Raw genomic sequence first — 20,660 nt, 5'->3', positions numbered from 1 at the left:
TTACAGTTATGTGCAAAAAAAGTATATTAGTAATATCAGTACTGCTTGAACTTAAACACAGTTTGATTCCACAGTATTTTAAAGACTTCATTCATCAGCTGATTTTTAGTCTAATAAAGTGCTAACGTGAATCACACAGTACGTTTATAATAAGGAGATTTAAAGCTGCCTCCTATATCAATGGATGTTGTACTTTTTCAAACACACTGTAAAAAAACCTGTAATATAAAAGTATTTTACAGTTTTGTACTGTTCTTCTAGAATATCATTAAATTCACATAAACAGACTGATTTTACATTTCAAATGTAAATTAACGTAAAATCACTGTAAATGTAATAAAACATAATTTCCTTGTTTTTTAAATGTATCTGTCTGTACATGAGCATATTTAGATTGTTAAAATAATTCACAAATATCTGTCCGTTATTTGAAAGATTGAACTGTTAAATTCAAATGTAATGCTATGGAAAAGTATATAAAATGATTCATATAAACTTTTTTTACATAGAATAATTATTATTATTATTGCTATTTAAGGTGATCGTGGCTCAAGAGTCGGCAGTTCACCTTATAGTAAGAAGGTTGTCGGTTCGAGCCCCGGCTCGCACACTCGTTGTGTCCTTCCACCGACTGCTGATGGCCAGAGAGGAATTGTAAAGCGCTTTGAGGGTCTCATAAAGCACTATATGAATGCAATCCCTTATTATTTAAGTTAACTGTATATTTCTGTACCTTTAAGTATTATTATTCATATTGCCACATTCATTGACCATGTTTATAGGTAATTTCATTGTTTAATCACATTAAAATGTTCCTAATTTAATGTTTAACAGCACTTGAAAAAGGCAGAATCCCATGTAAAATTAGGGCAACAAACTGTATTGTCATTACTGAAAATAACCATGTTTTCGTGGGAAAGTTATTTTCTGGTATTATTTTGGCGCCCCAGCTGCTGGAATATTACTGCTTTTTAGGATTTTTTTTTTACAGTGCAGGGATGGCTGTTAGTGACAGAGCGGGTCATCTAGGTCGTCCACATGCCAAAGCCTACTGGGCCCCACGTTTTCTGTGATGTTTCCACCAGAGTGTATGCAAATGTTAAAAAGGTGTTCAGGCCCAGATGGATGTTGTGTTTGGGTGACTGAGACTGAGAATACTGGGCGAGTACAAAGGTGCTTTATAAAGATGAACCATTCTATCTGTCCTCAATACAATATTGTATAATGAAAATTTGCGTGTATAATAAATTAGCACTGTTAGGAGCTATAAATTAGAATTTCTTTTTTTACTTTTCTGCTCCCTTTTTTTGACTTCATCATCATCATCCACGTCATCACTCTGTTCCCACTCCCACCACCCTCTCTCGTCCTCTCGTCCACTCACGTCTTTGGTATCAACAGCTGCACCCTCTTTTGGATCCTCTCATCAGTCCTGCTCATTTCTTTCTCTTTATTTTTGCACCAGTGCACTGACCCCATCCACCCTCTCCTCCCTCTCTGTGTCTCTCACCCTCATTTTCTCCTGCCAAGTCAGCTCTCAGTACCCCCCCCCCCTCCCCCTCTTACCCTTTAACTCTTGCTCTCTGACCAGGTCATTAATAGGGGAGACTGTGCTCCTCTAAGCCACCGAGGTTGCCTTTGCAGGGTATTTCACTCGTTTGTCGACATCGTATCCTTCTGTGTCCTCACATTTATATATAGTATGTATGTATAGACGCATCACAGGCACGAGGATAAATCCAAACATGCATAGGTGTGCTGGTAATCATAGCTTTTCAAGAAACTCCTACCAGGTAAAGAGTTTCGAAAGCTCAGTTTCTGCGTTTATATGCAGACGAGGAAAACTGAGGTCGTGTGTTTCGGTGTCAAAGGTGTGCACTTCAGCTCTGATGTTGCTTTATGGTTAGGGTGATATTGCCCCCTGTTGCTTTGGCACGAATGTAACATTCAGCGCCCTCTCAGTTCAAATGTAAAATGTGCTTCACCGTGGACGTGACGGTGTTCATGACACGCTTCAACATGGGTGGTTCCTGGTTCATTCCTAAGCATTTTCTTCTAACATGAGGGTGACAGTACAGGTCTTCTTCCAGACCTCGGCAAACTGGTGACACAGCCAGGTAACTGATGATCCAGGAATCTGCAGTTGTTTAGAAATGACCTTCCCAGCTTGCGTAAATCTGTAATTCTCCTTCTTCAATCTTCACTGAGTTCCTTGGACTTCTGGGTATTGGTCGATCCAGTGAGTGTTTCCAAACAAATCTCTTTCATGCTGGGAAAGAGAAATCACCGATTGCTGTTAATTACGTAGGCCTTTGCCCTGATAAACTAAAAGATACTTTACATCCTTTAGCACCACTTATTCAAACATTTAAATAAGTGTGTGTATATACAGACTTCAGACTGTGCTTAACAATAACGACAGTCATAGCTCATTAGAATTCTATAAACACTGTTTTAACAGCAAAACCTTTTGCTCCAGCCTCTGGTCCCAGTCTGTGTTTTCTCGGCTACACTGTCCCGTTTTGTTTCGGGTACTGTGTGAGGAAGCAGACGTCTCCAGGACTGGAAACACTAAAAAAGCAAGTTTAGAGCCCGTGAAGTTTCTCCTTTCATACCAGCTGCTGGGTATGCAGTGAACGCAACCAGCTGGCACTTGCTGAGAACTTTGCAGTCTAGCCTTTCATCCAAATGTGGCCACTTCTTCATTTAATAAAACAACAATAGTGGACGAAACTGTAACACTACTGCTGTCTTTAATTCCAAATGAATTTATACAGAAATGAGTATTATTTGTAAATGACAAAGGTGCTGCGCTGAATATGGTCACTTCAGATATGTGCAAAATAAAAAGTGATTGACAGGAACAAATCGTCATTTAAGTAAAAATAAAACGATTTTTATCCAGCAGTTATAAGAAAAATACTCAAGTGCGTTTACATATGGATGGTTTGAAAGTTAAAAGAGTCCATGCAAACTGCACACAGAGAGGCCTGACGGTGGAATGGAACTCAGGACCTTCTTGCTGTGAGGCAACAGTGCTAACCACAGTGTCACTGTGCTGGTGTGATTATAACTAAATACCGAAGCCAAACACAAACCTCACGTTTTCTACTGTTCACTGGTTTCAACACATTTGAGTTATTATGCCCTTAAGTTTGGAAATACTCATCTTCACTATCACAACAGAAGGGTGATAAGGATAACACATACACATGGTTAAAGAGCTCATACAAATCTACTATTCTTAAAATCTATAATATTAACATGCACAGATTTCACACTGCACAAATTATGTACAGCACAATAAATAATCCTGAAAATATCCTGAAACCACACTTACATGCATGCAGTAGAAACACGCCAAAAACAGAGTTTATCAGTGCGTGCGCAGCCTCACCTATCACAATAGAGCTGCAGTGCAGTTGAGACAGAGCAACGTGCCAAAAGAAACAAAAGGAAAAATGAAATAAATCAGCATGTGATTTCATCAATTAATCAGCTGATCTTGTTCAGTTTCGAGTGGACCTTTGGTGTTTAGCTCATTTCCTGTCTATATTAAAATGCCATTAAGCTTTTTTCCCCATTCTTGTTCGTGACAATATGTCCAAATTAAAGCCTCTGTTCCTCTGGCTTCTGTGACTGTAACCTCTCATTTAGAATTTCCTAAGCTGGTCTTTCTGACAAAGCAAATGTTTCTGTGGGCTTTTGTTTGGTTTTGTGGGCGCTCAGGTTTAACTGCTGAGGCAGAAGCTGCCTTCAGTGAGCAAAGAGGGACACTCTCCGTCTGCATGCCCCACAAAAGCTAACCATGGTTAGGAAAAGAGGCCTACATCAGTTCTCTCTCCTTGCTGGGAGTCCAGAGGTGGAATGAGTTTTCACGCTTGAAGAAACACAAGTCTTAACTCTGGTGCCCTCTCTGCATTCTCTCTTTCTATCTGTCTTCCTGTCTGTGTTGTTCTCAGTCCACCTCAGCCAACTATTGTTGTGGCTTCTGAAACTTTTAATTGACTTCCTGTGTCACCTCCTGTTCTTTCTGTAACCTCCTTTTTATCTTCGTGTTCACTTTTATATAAACAATGACAGAATGCACCACCAAGCTTAGCTTGTTTGATTTAAAGGCCTCAGTTGTTCCAGAATGCTGGAGCAGGAGTTCAGGCAGAACTAGAAAGAGAGATCATATTTCTCCCATGTTCGCTTGTCTTCACTGGCTTCTAGTGAACTCCAGGACTGAATTTGATCCTCTCCTCACATACAACATCTGGAATAGTCTGGCCCCGTCATTCCTCACAGACATCACAGTACTATATCGTCCTAATAGACCACTTTGCTTTAAGTTGCAGCTAGTTTTATAAGTTGAAAGAGAGGCAGAGCTTCCCAGTTTGGATTTGGGAGCCTTCGTCTACCTCTAAGACTGAGTTGAAAACGTTTCTGTTAGATAAAAGCTTATAGTTGATCAGGTGGCCATGAACCATCCATTATGCTGCAGTCAGCTGAGGCTGCTCTTCACTGCAGTTCTTCACTCACCTGTTTTACTCTGTGTTTATACAACACTGTTGCATTTAATCATTATTCAGTGTTAAACGCTGTCCCTCTCTCTCGTGTGCCTTGTGTCTTTTCTCGTTCTCCTTACACCCGACCGCTCACGGCGCCTCACCGCGTTTTCGTCCCCACACACCCTGTCACTCTCTCAGGTCAGCTGACCTCCTGGAAGTACCTACCATAACCAGATAAATAGAGAAGATGCGTAGATGAATGAGTTACAGTGGTTATGATTTCCTCCAAATGAATCAGAAAGTAAGGCTCTGAAAAATGATGTTTTACTCTGATGACTGTTTTGTCAAATTGTGTTGCTGTTGGAATTGAAATTAATTTTCTAAAGCAGCAGCCTGACTGAGAGACCTTCATCATTGCTCTTCCTCATATATTATTATTACAATTTCTTCCTCCTTCCGGGCATGAGGAGGTGGTGGGGGTGCTGCTGATGTAGTAACAACACTCACATTAGAAGAACCGACTGACTCCAGTCTGGTGTGGGGCTTTTTTCCTTTTGCAACAAGGATTAATTTGGTGTATTTGAAGTAACATATCCTGTGTTTAGATATATTCATGCAGCTACAATATAGAGCAAAATACACATTTTTGCCTGCCATCAAAGGTTGAACACCCATGGGCGCAGATAGATAATTATATAATTTTGGGCTAATCTTTATTCCACTGGGATATATAAAGTATTTCTGGTAATCCTCTTTTCTCCATATAAAGCTCGATTGTTAGAAAAATATTTTTTTCTTAAATGTTTGTTAAGCTGTCAGCAGGTTTTACAGTCTTTTGACTCACAGTGTGCATTTACTCATCCACATATCAACAACAGAGAGAAGTCTTTTTCACCAGAGGAGATGGGCGTTAGTGCTTAGTTATGTTTATGAGGTTAACTACAGGAACGATTTGTAATGATTCTGCTAATGGTAGTGCAATATGTGTCAATGAAAGCAAAACAAGTAACAGTTAGTTTAGACAACATGCATGAATGTGACATGAGAGTGTGTAGCCGTTGCCGTATGAAAGCAGACGTGTGTGTTAATGATTCCGTATAAATATTTCATTTTTAAATATCACAGTCCACATCAACACACTATAGATACATTGTTGCTATGCAGTATGTTTGTGGGAGTATTTGGATAGGCTGGCAATCAGACTTGTATAACAAGTGGTCACATATAACTCAGTGTGTCCCAGAAATGATTAACATATAAGGGCATCTGTACACTATGCAGAGAAGTGAAGCACATGCATTGTTATATTAGTTTAAGTAGGTTATGCTGCAAACTGCTGGATGTTCTTGCCTGGCTCTAATCTTTTCTCAGTTGGCATTTGGGAGGACTGATAAATTGGCCCATTAGCATAATGGGTGAATTTTACACTTATAATTGCTCTTATAGAAATACAGTGTCTGACAGAATTCATATAAGTAGAATGGGAGGCAGAGCCTTCAGTTTTCTCGTCTGTGGAACCAGCTCCCAGTTTGGATTCAGGAGACAGACACTATCTCTACTGTTAGATTCGATTCCACAGCGTACCGTTCGTCTTTGTCCCCTCACCGATAACGTCGTGACAGATGGCCGCCCCTGCCTGAGCCTGGTTCTGCAGCAGGTTTCTTCCTTTTAGTACTGGGAGTTTTTCTTCCCACTGTGGCCAAAGTGAACCTCACAGGGGGTCATCTGATTGTTGAGCTTTTTTCTGTATTGTTGTAGCATCTTTACCTTACAGTATAACATGCTTTGAGGTGACTGTTGTTGTGATTTGGCGCTATGTTTAAAAGCAGTGAAATGAACTGAACACTCAGTTATATGGTAGAATTGATATGTTCTTATGTAGTGCTCTTCTAGTCTATGATGTGTTGAGAAAATGAACCCTTCCACACATATATTGCTTTCCACTCCACTGATCTCTTTGGTCTCTCTACTGATGTCCTCAGTCTGTCTACGCTGAATTCATGAACTTTTAAGAGTACTCCCACACTCTGAGAAGGCAGCTAGTTTATAAAAGAGTGCTTGAAAGCTTGTTGGGCCAGCTCATTGCTAAAATAACTTATCCACAGCTGATCCACAACCCTGCCCATGGAAAATTGTTTTATGACACTCCACTGCCCCTCTGGCTAAGCACAGGTGATCCTGTCTGATTTTCATGTATAATGAACCAAAGCATTATGAAACAGAACTAGTTGGAAGACAAAGCGGACAAGTCCCTGTACCTTGTTAGATGTAAATGGGTTTGAATAGAATAGTAGTGTTTGTATGTGGTAACGGTTATAGTTAAAACAATGGCAGTGATAAGAATGTAGAGAGTGTTAATAGTAAACATAATGTAGCACTGTAGCACTGTAGTACTGTAGCACTGTAGCACTGTAGCACTGTAGTACTGTAGCACTGTAGGACTGTAGCACTGTAGCACTGTAGCACTGTAGTACTGTAGTACTGTAGCACTGTAGTACTGTAGCACTGTAGCACTGTAGTACTGTAGCACTGTAGCACTGTAGTACTGTAGCACTGTAGTACTGTAGGACTGTAGCACTGTAGTACTGTAGCACTGTAGGACTGTAGTACTGTAGCACTGTAGTACTGTAGCACTGTAGCACTGTAGCGCTGTAGCACTGTAGTACTGTAGTACTGTGTGAAGGACCAAAAAGCTCTCCAGAGAGTGATCCGTACAGCAGAACGCTGCTGCAGGATTGCTCTCCCCCCCGCTTCAGGACACCTACACCAGGAGATGCCGGACTAGAGCAGCGCAGATACCAACTTCTGCAATCTGGTAGAAGGTTCCGCATCATCCGGGCAAGGACAGAGAGACTCAAGAGGAGCTTCTATCCCCAAGCCATCCGTGCCCTAAACACACACACCCGCCCTCTCACATCATCTATAATTGACGAGTCCAGGACTCTTCCAGACACTAAACCAAGGCACATGTACATTTCAATTCCTTTAATTTTAAATATGTTTATCTTGTCTATCCTGTAAAATAGTCAGATGTCTATTCATATTAATGTACAGAATTCACCTGCTTGCTGCTACTACTGCACATTCACCCAGTGTATATACTAAATGTATGTATATATATATATATAATGTTCTTCCTCTACACACCCCCCCCCCCCCCCCCAATTTTTGCACATGTCGAGGAGCGTGTCAGGCTACATTTCACTGTGTGTTATACTTGTATAACCATGCATGTGACAAATAAAGAACCTTGAACCTTGAACCTTACTGTAGGACTGTAGCACTGTAGTAATGTAGCACTGTAGCGCTGTAGTACTGTAGCGCTGTAGTACTGTAGCACTGTAGTACTGTAGGACTGTAGCACTGTAGTACTGTAGCGCTGTAGTACTGTAGCACTGTAGCGCTGTAGCACTGTAGTACTGTAGTACTGTAGCGCTGTAGCACTGTAGTACTGTAGCACTGTAGCGCTGTAGCACTGTAGTACTGTAGCACTGTAGCACTGTAGTACTGTAGCGCTGTAGTACTGTAGCACTGTAGCACTATAGCGCTGTAGCACTGTAGTACTGTAGCACTGTAGCACTGTAGTACTGTAGCGCTGTAGTACTGTAGTACTGTAGCACTGTAGCACTGTAGTACTGTAGCGCTGTAGTACTGTAGTACCGTAGCACTGTAGTACTGTAGCGCTGTAGTACTGTAGCACTGTAGCACTATAGCGCTGTAGCACTGTAGTACTGTAGCACTGTAGCACTGTAGTACTGTAGCGCTGTAGTACTGTAGTACTGTAGCACTGTAGCACTGTAGTACTGTAGCACTGTAGTACTGTAGTACTGTAGCACTGTAGCACTGTAGTACTGTAGCGCTGTAGCACTGTAGTACTGTAGCACTGTAGCGCTGTAGTACTGTAGCACTGTAGCACTGTAGCACTGTATACTGTAGGACTGTAGCGCTGTAGTACTGTAGCACTGTAGCGCTGTAGTACTGTAGCACTGTAGCACTGTAGCACTGTATACTGTAGGACTGTAGCACTGTAGTACTGTAGCACTGTAGTACAGTAGCACTGTAGTACTGTAGGACTGTAGCGCTGTAGTACTGTAGCGTTGTAGTACAGTAGCACTGTAGCACTGTAGGACTGTAGCACAAAACATAATCTGAGAAAATGTTCATCACTTTGATTTTTCCATCCATTTCTTAATTGATTCTATTTCTTTATTTCCAGTTCTTGAGGATTACTTTCTTAGTAACAGTTAAAGCTAATAGGAGTTGTTTCTTACCTTTGTCATTGATATTTCATGAATATTTGCATTCACTTATAGATTTACAGATGCCTCCCAGCAGCCGGAGAGATGGTGGTTAGGGTGGAGACGACTATAATAACTTGTTTCCAGTTTATTTTGGATGGATTTGCAGGGTGTCTTGTGCTTTCAGTGCAATTTGAGGAAATATCTGAAAGAACTAGTCCCAACTTAAACATTTTCTATAAGTGTAGTGGATTCTCTGTAATAGTTTGTACTAAAGAAGTGAAGTAATGTTGGACTGTTGCTCTTATGGAAAGTACTGTTACACATCCTTGTCCTGAAGTCAGTATTGAGATGATACGTAAGATGGGTAATTCCTGTCGATACCCAAAAGTTGAAATGTGTTGGTTCCTGTGGCGGGGTGTGGTCTGCGATGCTGCTGCAGGGGAGGCGGATGCACCTACATGGCATCTGCAGCCATGCCTCGCCAGCTTAATGTCTGTGTTGGGTCCTGAATAATGTTGTTGTTGGTGTATATGAGTGGCTGCGAACTGCAAAGCTGCAGTCATGACAGTGTAAACCAGGGGTGTCAAACTCCAGGCCTCGAGAGCTACTGTCCTGCAGCTCTTAGATGCGCTCCAACACAGCTGAATCAAACGGTAGCTCTCGAGGACTGGAGTTGGACACCCCAGCTGTAAACAGCAACCAGAGAGTAAGAATAAAGAAGCTGAAAAGCATGAATGTGTGGACGGGTCTGCCGTGTGTTCGTGACAGTTTCTTTTCAGGTGAAAATCAGTATTATTCCAAATTTTTGTGGTACTGTGACTAAGAATTTCCAGTCTTCCTTGCTTTATTACAATGTGAGGACTTTGCACTCAGTCCAGTTTAGTCCCTGCGTAATATCGTCTTCCTATTATGGATCAGGTTGATCGTAAGTCATTCCAGATACGCTGAATGACTTATTGTAATCGTTAAGATGAAACCTTCATCACCCTCTTTAGAGAGCTGACCTCCTTCCTTCCTGTTTGGATGTCTCACAGGCATTGGTCCTTTGCTGTTCTCCATCACTAACTGCTCGCTGAGGCAACGTTGTGCTCCGCTGAGGTAATTCCATTATAGCAGCTCTGCTTGCAATTACCAGCCTAATTCAAAGTTGCCATTCATTAGCAAATTATCAGAAAAAGTTGCCGAAAATCAATTTGGACAACTTTATTATGCACACTACAAATTTCTGTCCTTTGCTTTTTAATAGCAGCACTCCACTGAAACTGCTCCTTTAAAGCTCTATAATGATCTTTTAATGGCATCTGATGCAGGAAATTGATGCTCTGTGCTCATGTTGCTTGACCTCAGTGCCTTTGATACTGTTGACCAGAATAAGGTTATGGCTGGGATCACTCAACTGGTTTCCCTCCAGTTCATCTAGGAGGACATCCTTGTTAGGGTGAGCAGACACTGCTGTGGGGTTCCTCAGGGTCCATCCTGGGTCGATTGTTATTCTGTTTTTAGGTGTTAGGTGCATTTCTTAGTATTTTTATGTATGACATTCAGTTCTACTTGTCTTTTAGGCCTCGCCAGCTGCACAGGCTGTCTGCCCTGGCTGTCTGCCCTGGCTGACTCTGTATGTGGGATTAGTGACCAGCTCTCCAACAATTGTTTTAAACTCTGAGACTGAAGCCACGATTATTGCTCCTCCTGATATGCACACAAGTCAACTGATTGCTTCTTTTTGCTGACTAGTGTTCGCAATCGCAGCGTAATGTTTGAGTCCTTATTGAACTTTCACATATAAACTCGATCTCACATTTCATTTCAGGAACATTACCAAATTGCGATCTGTAGTCTCCTCCTCTGAAATGGACAAAATTGTTCTTGTGTTTGTATCATTGTGTTTAGATGATTGTAATGCCCTTTTTACTGGCTTAAAGAAATCACCTCTGTTATTCCTCCAAGCAGCACAAACTGCTGCACCCAGACACAGCTCACATTACCGCTGTGTTACTCTTGTTTTTACTTTGGCTCACCATTGATTTTAGAACTCGTTTTAAGATTTCACACTTGCATACAGAGCATTAAATGGGCGCGCTGCAGACTATTTGTCTCAACTTCTTGTTAAACACACTGCTGCTCGCTGTATCCACTCACAAACTCAAAACCTATTAGCTGTTCAGACAAGAGTCCAGACTCGAGGGGACCGAGCGTTTCAGTCTGTAGTCTCTAGCTCTGGGACAGTTTACCACTCCAGCGCCGCGTAACTCTGTGGACTCTTTAAAAAACAAAAAATTAACAACTTTTCTGTTTTAATCAGGCCTTGTTATTCTTTTGTTATGTATGTGTTTGTTTTTTGTTTGGTTCTTTGTTGATATCATGTCTGAATTGTTGTTCAGCACTTTATGAATGTTGTATCTGTAAAAGACACGATATAAATAAACTTCACTTACTTCCTAATAGACTAGAGCAGTGAACAAGTTTTTCACAAACTCATCTTCTCTACATCTCACATGAAAGTTCATGAAAGTTGGGAGGAAACTCGCCTGTTATGATGTTAAATTACTGAAGCCTGTTTACTGGGTAATGCTACACACAGTACAGGCCATAACTGATCAAAGCAGTGAAAGCAGAGCCAGGGTCAGCTTGACATGCACACTGCTCTGAAATCATCTTATCATAAAGGATGAAAGGTTTCTGCACATGCGCAAACCACCACAAAAAAGCCGCGAGCCTCAGGCTCAGAGAGATGCATGTAAAATGGAGACAGCTACAGTTTCCTATGAGCACAGCAGCAAAAACAGCAAACATTCACACAAAAACAGGACATTGTGGTGGTTTAATGTGAAGTCATTGTGATGGAGTGGTGCACAGTGCTGTATTTAGTATGTACCTGATAAGAAGTGCTGAGAAATCAGCTCGTGGAGTGGGAGTAGGAAGTGCAGATATCGTATCCTTGGTTAGTCTGTCTGGACTGTGTGAACTGTGTTCCAGTCATAGTGTCTTGCAGAGGTGGGACCAAGTCATTGTTTTGCAAGTCTCAAGTAAGTCTCAAGTCTTTATCCTCAAGTCTCAAGTAATGTCAGGCAAGTCAGAGTCGAGTCTCAAGTCACTGGTGTAAAAGTCCGAGTAAAGTCACAAGTCTGAAATTTTGAATTTCAAGTCCTTTCGAGTCTTTAAAAAAAAAAAAAATGAAAAAAGCATGTTGCAGTTATGCTAAATGTAAATATTAGACCATGTAATTTTTAAATCTGTGTTTTTCTCAACACATGACAAAATAGTGAACTTAGAAAATATACACAAATTGTGAAATTGCACCTCTTTAGAATGCAGCTCAATTAAACCTAGCTCCAAGAATAATTTTCACCGACAGTTCTGAGATAAGCTGCATGTTATTCTTGGATGCGGTTGTAGGACCAGTGTCGTGCCAAAGTAGGTATCCCCGACAGAATTTGTTTCCCCTGTGCTGGGAGCACGCAGGGAGTACTGATGTTTTCATTTTGTGAAAAATTAGTATCGTTACATTACCATTCAGTTTGAGGGTTACAACAGAAAATTATATATTTATTGCTCACGGGGTATCAGATGGGATTATTTTAATAAACCATAAACATTTTGGCTAATAACTATTTTTATTCTCCTGTAACTTTATTATATAAAGAGCTAAATCCTCCAAAGTTTCAGGAGAAATGCGTCATAATAAGAAGTGTTTGTGAACGAAAAATCAGCAATGTGGGATACTGTTTGTCCGTGATTTACACAGGGGGAACAAATTGTGGCAGGCCCAGCCTGATATTATTTGTATCCCACTATAACTTCGTTGTATAAAGAGCTAAGATCTCAAAAATGTCAGGAGTAGTTAGTCATTATAAGAAGTGTTTGTAAACTAAAAATCAACAATGCGGGATACTGTTTGTCCGTGATTTGGACAGTCCAGTGTGTGCTCCCGACGCAGGGGAAACAAATTCTGTCGGGGATACCTAGTTTGGCACGATAGTAACTTCCGGTCACTGCAACAAGCCCAGGTACAGTTTACCGCCGGATGGGTGCAGGACCTTGAAATGCACCGTGTAGAAAGTAAAGACCATCGTACGTATCATAAGTTTACCAGTCTCACAAATCGTCGTCATAAATACACATTCGTTAACCGTTTATTAATAGGACCTTTGAGCTCAATGGTAATTAATTAGCAGTGGAAATAATTTCTGGTTCATCACAGAAATGTAGCAGTGACAATAATACTGTATGCTGTAATCGTACTGGGCAATTAGTGATACAAAACAACTGTTTTATCTTGTGAATAAAAGTATATGTTTTTGTCAATGTACCATAATAACAGAAGCGAAACACAATATTGTGTCAGGACAATTCACTATTTATGCACAATAAACAAAGGAGCATAGCGCGACAATTTCTGTTCAGCGTCAGACTTGCTTGTAACCTATATCACCAATTATGTTATGAAAATGACGCATTAACTACAACAGCAGACTGACCTTTGTGTAAATGCTTGGAGCAGACTAACCTGTGAGCTGGAGGGTTCTGGGACGTTATATTTGCTCTTTGAATGGCTGCAATCCAGTCGCCTCTTTGTTACTTCGGAAACATGGCTCGAACAATTTCTCTTCAACGACGTAATCCGATAACAACCGATCTCTTTACCCGTCGGCTTCCCGTGGCTGTCATGCGACCGGCTATTGCAGTTAATAATACAACAGCTTCTTGACATTTTTGTGTTTCTTTTTATCGCTGTATAACTGATTTCAATTGAAAGCCTGCGTGCGCTAGTACCGCTTGCCACGAGTTCCCAGAATCCTTTGCGGTTCTACCCGTGAATGACGTCACATTTTCAATCTCTATATAATATGCATGTTAAATTTTATATTTGGGGTAAAATATCAAGTCTTTTCAAGTAAACCGGTTCAAGTCCAATTCAAGTCCCAAGTCATTGGTGTAAAAGTCCAAGTCAAGTCACAAGTCTTAGAACATTTTTTCAAGTCAAGTCTAAAGTCATAAAATTAATGACTCGAGTCCAAGTCATGTGACTCGAGTCCACACCTCTGGTGTCTTGCACACAGTGTTTAGCAGATCATTGGAATATGCTACTTGCAAACATACTGTTTTCCCTTTTGCAAACCCCAGTTCAACCTGGTGCACACTTTAATTGTCATACCTGAGTCAACAGTTGATGTTTTCCCACCTGACTCACTATCAGCTGTCTGTCCTCCTGCACTGAAGTCACACACAGACATGTGACATTCAACTAAAAAAACAACATAAAAAAACTGAAGTTATCATAAGAGCAGGGTATGGATTACCTTTCATAACATACTAATAATAATACATTTTATTACTTGGCACCTTTCAAAATGTGCAAGGTCACATTACAACACAAAACAACAAGGGCAGTGTTAAATGATGGGAACAGAAATGTAAAACAAAAAGGTGAAAGTTAAATAAAACCAAAGGTAAACAAACAGGGTTTACAACTGCACGGCACTAACGCGTTAACGAGCTAACCGCACTAACGTGTTGCCGCCCTCGCACGGGGTGATCTGCGTTAACGAGCTAACGGAGATTTGCTGCGTTAATGCGGTTATGGCATTAACGTCATTTTAACCAGATTAACGCTGACAGCACTAGCAACTATAGAACAATATAGACTGCTGCTGGCCGTTGATTACATTTCATTACATTAGCTAACACTTTGCACACAATGAGCAAAACCTTGTGTCGTGGAATAGCATTTTGATCTTCTTTACTTGTACGTGTGCACTGGGCGCTTAAACCTGTTTTTGTTAACCTGTACCCTCTCCAACAGAAACGCTGGGCTATTATATAATTAGACGACAATGTCAGAGAATAATACTAAAACACGTTGTTATTGCTGATGCTACTTTATTTTGTTATTGCCTACTAATGAGTTCTTTAGGGGTGCTACAGTGAAAGTGTGTGAGCGTCTCATCACGGGGTCTAAACTGGCCAGTGGTGCCATCAGCTGGGAAAGACCAGATTTTCCCTCACGCTCCAAAATGTTATTTTCAGCTGTGACAATATTTAACTAAAAAGTGGGAGTACTGACTGAGATGTGCAGTATTCTGATTGGATGTTGCTGACTTGGTGGTGAAACACAGGCCTGCTTGGTGATTTATGTGGAGTCTTTTAGACGCACTGATTAATATTGAGTTTAATGCGTTTTGAGTAATGATGCTGGTTTTTCGTCTTTGTGTTACATGTTACACGAAAGTGATTATTGTTATTATGAATATGATGTATTAGACATGAATTTGGAGTTGTACAAAGAAATGATTGGCAAAAGCAAATCCCAGAATCTGCCATTAAACACATTAAACAGTCTATTGATCGTGTCACACAAAAGCCGAGACAGTTTTTGTGTGCAGAACTGGAAACTAGCCCTGCCCATCACACACACAGTAATATTTGCACATTGTCTTTAAATGTATGGGTTTGTAGGAGGTGCAGTGATTACAAATAATATTCTTGAGGCCTAAATAGTCATAATGAAACTCAGACTTTTCATATGTGGTTTTCAGCATTCAGCCTGTAAAGTCTGCATAACTGGAACAGTTATTATGATGGCAAACAGAACACGAAGCAGCGAGAGGAAGAGCTGCTCCTGCACATATCCCTCGCTTCTCTCTTTGCTTTCTGTTTTCCTCGCTGAGTGCAGCAGAGAAAGAATAACAGCAGGGCTGGGAAATGGAGATCTGATGCTCTTTATGCAAATTAAATTCCAAGACTGCCATTCATTTCCTTCTCGGTACCCTGAGGACGGAAAGGGGAGTTGAAAAGCAAAGGGACAAAAACAGTGAGGAAAAGTTGAACCCGGGTCAGCTTTGAGCAAATATTTTTACAGAATCGGAGCAGAGCTTTGTGAAGGCCAGTCACTGAGCTGTATTCATTCTAGCCGAGTGTTTAGTTACACTTCTCACTGACGCTGCACTCACATCCAGTGATATTAAAAAATCGACATTATAACTCTTCATCAACCTTAACCGCATCATCTGGGAAATTTGCCTTTATATCAATCATCCAGACGTTGTATAATAATAACATCACATTTTGAATTCTGACCTTCTTCAGACGGACCGACTGTCTTAGGTTAAGAAGCGTTGGCTTTTTTGCCAGTTCTTGCTTTGCTTGCTTAAAAACGGTCTGTGGCTAACATTATTTTCTCTCGTTAAGGACGGATTTCTTCGGATGAGAGACTGTTTGGTGAGACTGTGACGTGAAACATGATCTAAATGTATCCGTTTGATTTACAGGGATTATAACGACAGCAGTCCTCGGGGAAAGGAAACTTTCAGTCAGCTAAAAAGACAACAATGTTAGTGCCACTGATTTACACGTGTGTAAAGATGAGTTCTCTCTTCTGTTGTTGACAGAGCAACCGTCCAATCATCACAACTCCAGCCTTCCTCCGGTACCACCTCCTCATCGCCAACAACCCTCAGTAACAGCTCTTAGCCAAGCCCTGAGCGCCACACATCACACTGGCCAATCCCTGAACTCCACAAGGCAGCTAACCCCTCCTACTGGAAGCCCGGCCCCTGTGGCCGGCCAATCACCAGCAGAGCTGCAGACCACGCCCCCCGAGAGCGTCCCGCTGCAAGACAGCTGGGTGCTTGGTAGCAATGTACCTCTGGAAACAAGGTAAACTGTCTTTTTCAGCCGTCTTACTTCACCTGTCTTTGTTCCACACTTGACCTGTAGCCTCTCAGCATTATCACAGTGTAACCCAACTGTGTGACGCCTCATCAGGCTTTCCCAGTGTGCTGCGACGTCCTTAAACAGAATGTTTTATCTCTACATCCTGAACGAGTCCCCCGAAAATCAAAAGGTAGCTAGAATAACAGAAAAACACTGTGGGAGGAAAAACAGCAAACTATACGTAGCTACAATAGACCGGCGCCCCATCCTGGGGTTACCCTGCCTCTCACCTTACAGCAGCTGGGACAGGCCCTACTCATAACCTCGAACTGAAGACGGTGAAGAAAATGGATGGATGAAAGCAACAACACAGTCCGGATCCAAGTCCTTAAACTCTGCAGAATTCATTTTAGAAACAAACAAAATAAAAAAAAGAACAACAACAACATAATTATTATTATTATTTGTCTAAAGACTTAATTAAGCTAGGATAAGAAATAGTTTATCCCATGTATGTGGTGTCGTTGTGAGAGTGGAGCACAATCGTTCTGTTAGAGAAAGTGCTTCACTGCCTGTCTGTCAGTGCTGCAGAGGTTAGTCCAGGTCGTCTGTAATACACAACACTTTGTTCAGTGACCTCCTCTTCACCGCAGCTTCAAAAGTGTCCAGTTTGCAGCCAATCACAGAGCAGCCTTCCTAATCACTTCATTCAGTCTGTTAGTGTCACTTATCTCAGCTCTCGCTAGTACACCACAGTAAGGCTGAAGCATGCTCGCCATGAACACATGCTGGTCTTCTGAATGTAAAGCTTCCTGAAATCACTTAACTGTCAACCGTTCGCTCATGTTCTGCTTTTTTAGGCAGACTGAGAGTCTGTGCAGCACATCAGCTTCTTTGTTAAAGTCCGTTTAGTTTTCAGACACTTTGAAACACATTTGGCATTTCAAAGTGTTTAAGAACATCCCAAAGTCACTTTGTTTCCTCTCAGCAGCGACACAAGTTTGATTGGTTATTTTGACCCTTGAATCCTGGACCTGTCTGTACTTCTCCCTCTCGCTGTTTTTATTTAGAAAGTCTCTGTTTTCTTCAGTACGGAGTAACATTTTTCTAGCAGCCATATAAAGGGCCATTGTTGCCTTGCCTTCCACATGCATACATACAAAATTTATGGGTGCAACGTTAGCTTTGACCCTGTACTCACAAAACAAATGTGTCTGCTCCCTCCATCGTTTCCTCTTCCTTTGTCCAATTTGCACTTCTTAAAAATAGTGAAAAAGAAAGTGATGCACTGATGAGAAAGAGATGCTCCAAGTGTTTTAGCTTTGTGCCTGTATCTGGCTGTATGTTTATAGGCATGTGCATGTGTGTGCATGTGAAGACCAAGCATTCATCCACGTGTATGGACAAAGAATGAACCTGAAGCAGTGACGTCCACATGTGCTTTGACTGTTTAGTGTTCCCGTTACTGCCTGGGTAAAAACTCAATACCACTCGTAGCAGAAGGAGGCTGATTAGCTTGGAGAAGGTAAGCAGGACAATGATTGGACTAGAGCAATGAAAGTAAAGCTATTTGGCAATTAGACTCTGATGACCCACTATAGCAGAACAGAATCCCAGCGGTGATGGGGAAAAAAGAATAGGAGCAATCTTACCATGACAGGAAAGTGACAGCGTCTCTATAGAGTATAAACCACACTAATGCAGCATTACCAAAGGCACAGAATATAGGCAGACACCTGCAATAAAGGCTGGCAAAGGTCAGGAGAGAGAAGAGAGCTTGCGATAAGGCTGAGAGTGGACAGAGTTCAGGAGAAAGCTCTTGAGCCTGGAATAAGGCTTGTGCGTTGATAGAGGGCATGAGAGAGAAAGGAGAGCTGGATAATGTTGGAAGGCTGTCGGAGACCAGGAGAAATACAAGAGACAGTCTGTGAAAGCTCAGAGGCTGTTTGAGGCCCGGTTTGAGGCCCGGTTGACCTGCTCTACCTCCTGAGCTACAGCCACCCACACCCTGCCTGGAGCCAGCCAGTTAGAGTTCTGCTCACAGGACTCAGGATGGGAAACATCAGAAAGGAAGCAGGTCGAACTGACTGCTGTGGTCCAGGCAAACAGCTTGCATTATGTGGTTTGTATTGTAATTATTTAATGTAATTAATTTAGTCAATGTCATATCCCAGGAGAGAAACCTGGCTGGCACCCCAGAGGTAAAAGTCTACTTATTAAGCCCTTTAATACCCCCCCTAAGCAAACCATCACAGTTGCTGTGTAGATCTGTGAATCAATGTGTTGTTCACTTATGGCATACAGTGTCATGGGCTGTGTGTGTCTGGCAGGAACGGAGGACCAAAATACAGCCTCCAGCAGGCAACAGGTAAACTCAAAAAAATGGCTTTATTGATTGAACACCTGGAAAACCGGCACTAACTACACAGGGAATACGAAATAAACTAAACAGGCAGGCTGGGGGACACACAGTGTGGAGGGAGAACGCGACACTGGAGGGAACAATACAAAGGGCTTACATACACAAGGAAGGAACACAACTGCACTGTAAAAAACTGTAATATAAAAGTATTTCACTGTGTATTTTACAGTTTTGTACTGTTCTTCTAGAATATCATTAAATTCACATAAACAGACTGATTTTACATTTCAAATGTAAATTAACGTAAAATCACTGTAAATGTAATAAAACATAATTTCCTTGTTTTTTAAATGTTAATTGTCAATTATTATTATCACATTAAAATGTTCCTAATTTAATGTTTAACAGCACTTGAAAAAGGCAGAATCCCATGTAAAATTAGGGCAACAAACTGTATTGTCATTACTGAAAATAACTGTGTTTTCATGGGAAAGTTATTTTCTGTTATTTTCTGGCATTATTTCGGTGCCCCAGCTGCTGGAATATTACTGTTTTTTAGTATTTTTTTTTCACGGTGTGGGACTAATTAACACAACACAGGATGCAAAGCTGAACGTAACACATGAGACGAGCTACCTTCAAAGGACTCTCCAGGAGCACTCACAGTGCAACATGCCTCATTTACCCGCTCATAGAGGCAGTTTTCATTTCTTCTGTCTAGCTTTCACACATGTTCATACTCAAGTCGAAAGCACCAGAGAGCAACTTTGGTATTGTGCCCAAGGATATTTGGCATGCTGACTGGAGCAGCCAGGATCAAACCATCAAACCTTGTGATTGGTAGATGACCTGCTCTACCTCCTGAGCTACAGCTGCTCCATCACCCCATCTGCAGCCAGTCCTGTTAGTGATCTGGCCTAAGAAGAACAGCAGGGGGAACGGAGCATATTTTTGATAAATCCCACCCTTGATGGCAACTCCTACAACTGGCATGAAGTTAGCCTCTCGTGTTGTTCACACGATCCTGACTGCAGGAGAAGATGACGTATCCCACTTGCCGAATGTTGAGTTGAATAGCAGTTATACACTGTTAAAAAAACAAATCTTAAAAAAACGGTAATATTCCAGCAGCTGGGGCGCCAAAATACTACCGTAAACTAACAGAAAATAACTTCCTCATAAAAATACGGTTATTTCCAGTAATGACAATACAGTTTGTTGCGCTAATTTTACATGGGATTCTGCCTTTTCCAAGTGCTTTTAGACATTAAATTAGGAACATTTTAACGTGATCAAACAATGAAATTACCTGTAAACAAGGTCAATGAATGTGGCAATATGAACCATAATACGTAAATGTACAGAAATATACAGTTAACAGATGGTTTAAATAATAATGGATTGCATGCCCTGGGACAGACCGACAGAGGGGAGGCTGCCGTATCGCACCATCGGCCCCTCTGGCCACCACCAGTAGGTGAAGAGTCTTGACCACGGACACAATACCGAGAGTGTCCGAGCCGGGGCTTGAACCAGCAACCTTCTGATCACAAGGCAAACTGCCAACTCTTGAGCCACGATCGCCCTAAACAGCAATGATAATAATACTTATGTGATGTAACACAAGCTTATAGGGATCATGTTATATACTTTTCCATAGCAGTTCAATCTTTCAAATAACGGACAGATATTTGTGAAATCATGATACATTTGTGAATCTGCATCTAAATATGCATATGTACAGACAGATACATTTAATAATCATGAAAATTATGTTTTATTACATTACAGTGATTTAACGTTGATTTACATTTGAAATGTGAAGTCAGTCTATTTACGTAACTTTAATGATGTTCTAGAAGAACAGAACAAAACTGTGAAATGCAGTAAAATACCTTCATATTAGGATTT

The 20,660-nt window shown here is 41.2% G+C and overlaps 1 protein-coding gene across 5 annotated transcripts in view; it reads left to right on the top strand.

Annotated features, from left to right (window-relative positions):
- Positions 1 to 20,660, top strand: part of LOC120716630 (teneurin-3) — an 840,982-nt gene that overhangs the window by 698,264 nt on the left and 122,058 nt on the right. For all 5 annotated transcript variants that reach the window (XM_040004185.1, XM_040004188.1, XM_040004189.1 and 2 more), the window contains one exon: positions 16,123 to 16,390. In XM_040004185.1, coding sequence (XP_039860119.1) covers positions 16,123 to 16,390 — 268 coding nt within the window. The remainder of the gene's footprint in view (positions 1 to 16,122; positions 16,391 to 20,660) is intronic.

The sequence above is a fragment of the Simochromis diagramma genome, unplaced genomic scaffold (genome assembly GCF_900408965.1).
Source record: "Simochromis diagramma unplaced genomic scaffold, fSimDia1.1 OVJJ01000565.1, whole genome shotgun sequence".
Lineage (NCBI taxonomy): Eukaryota > Metazoa > Chordata > Actinopteri > Cichliformes > Cichlidae > Simochromis > Simochromis diagramma.
This window is presented reverse-complemented; position numbering and strand designations above follow the sequence as displayed.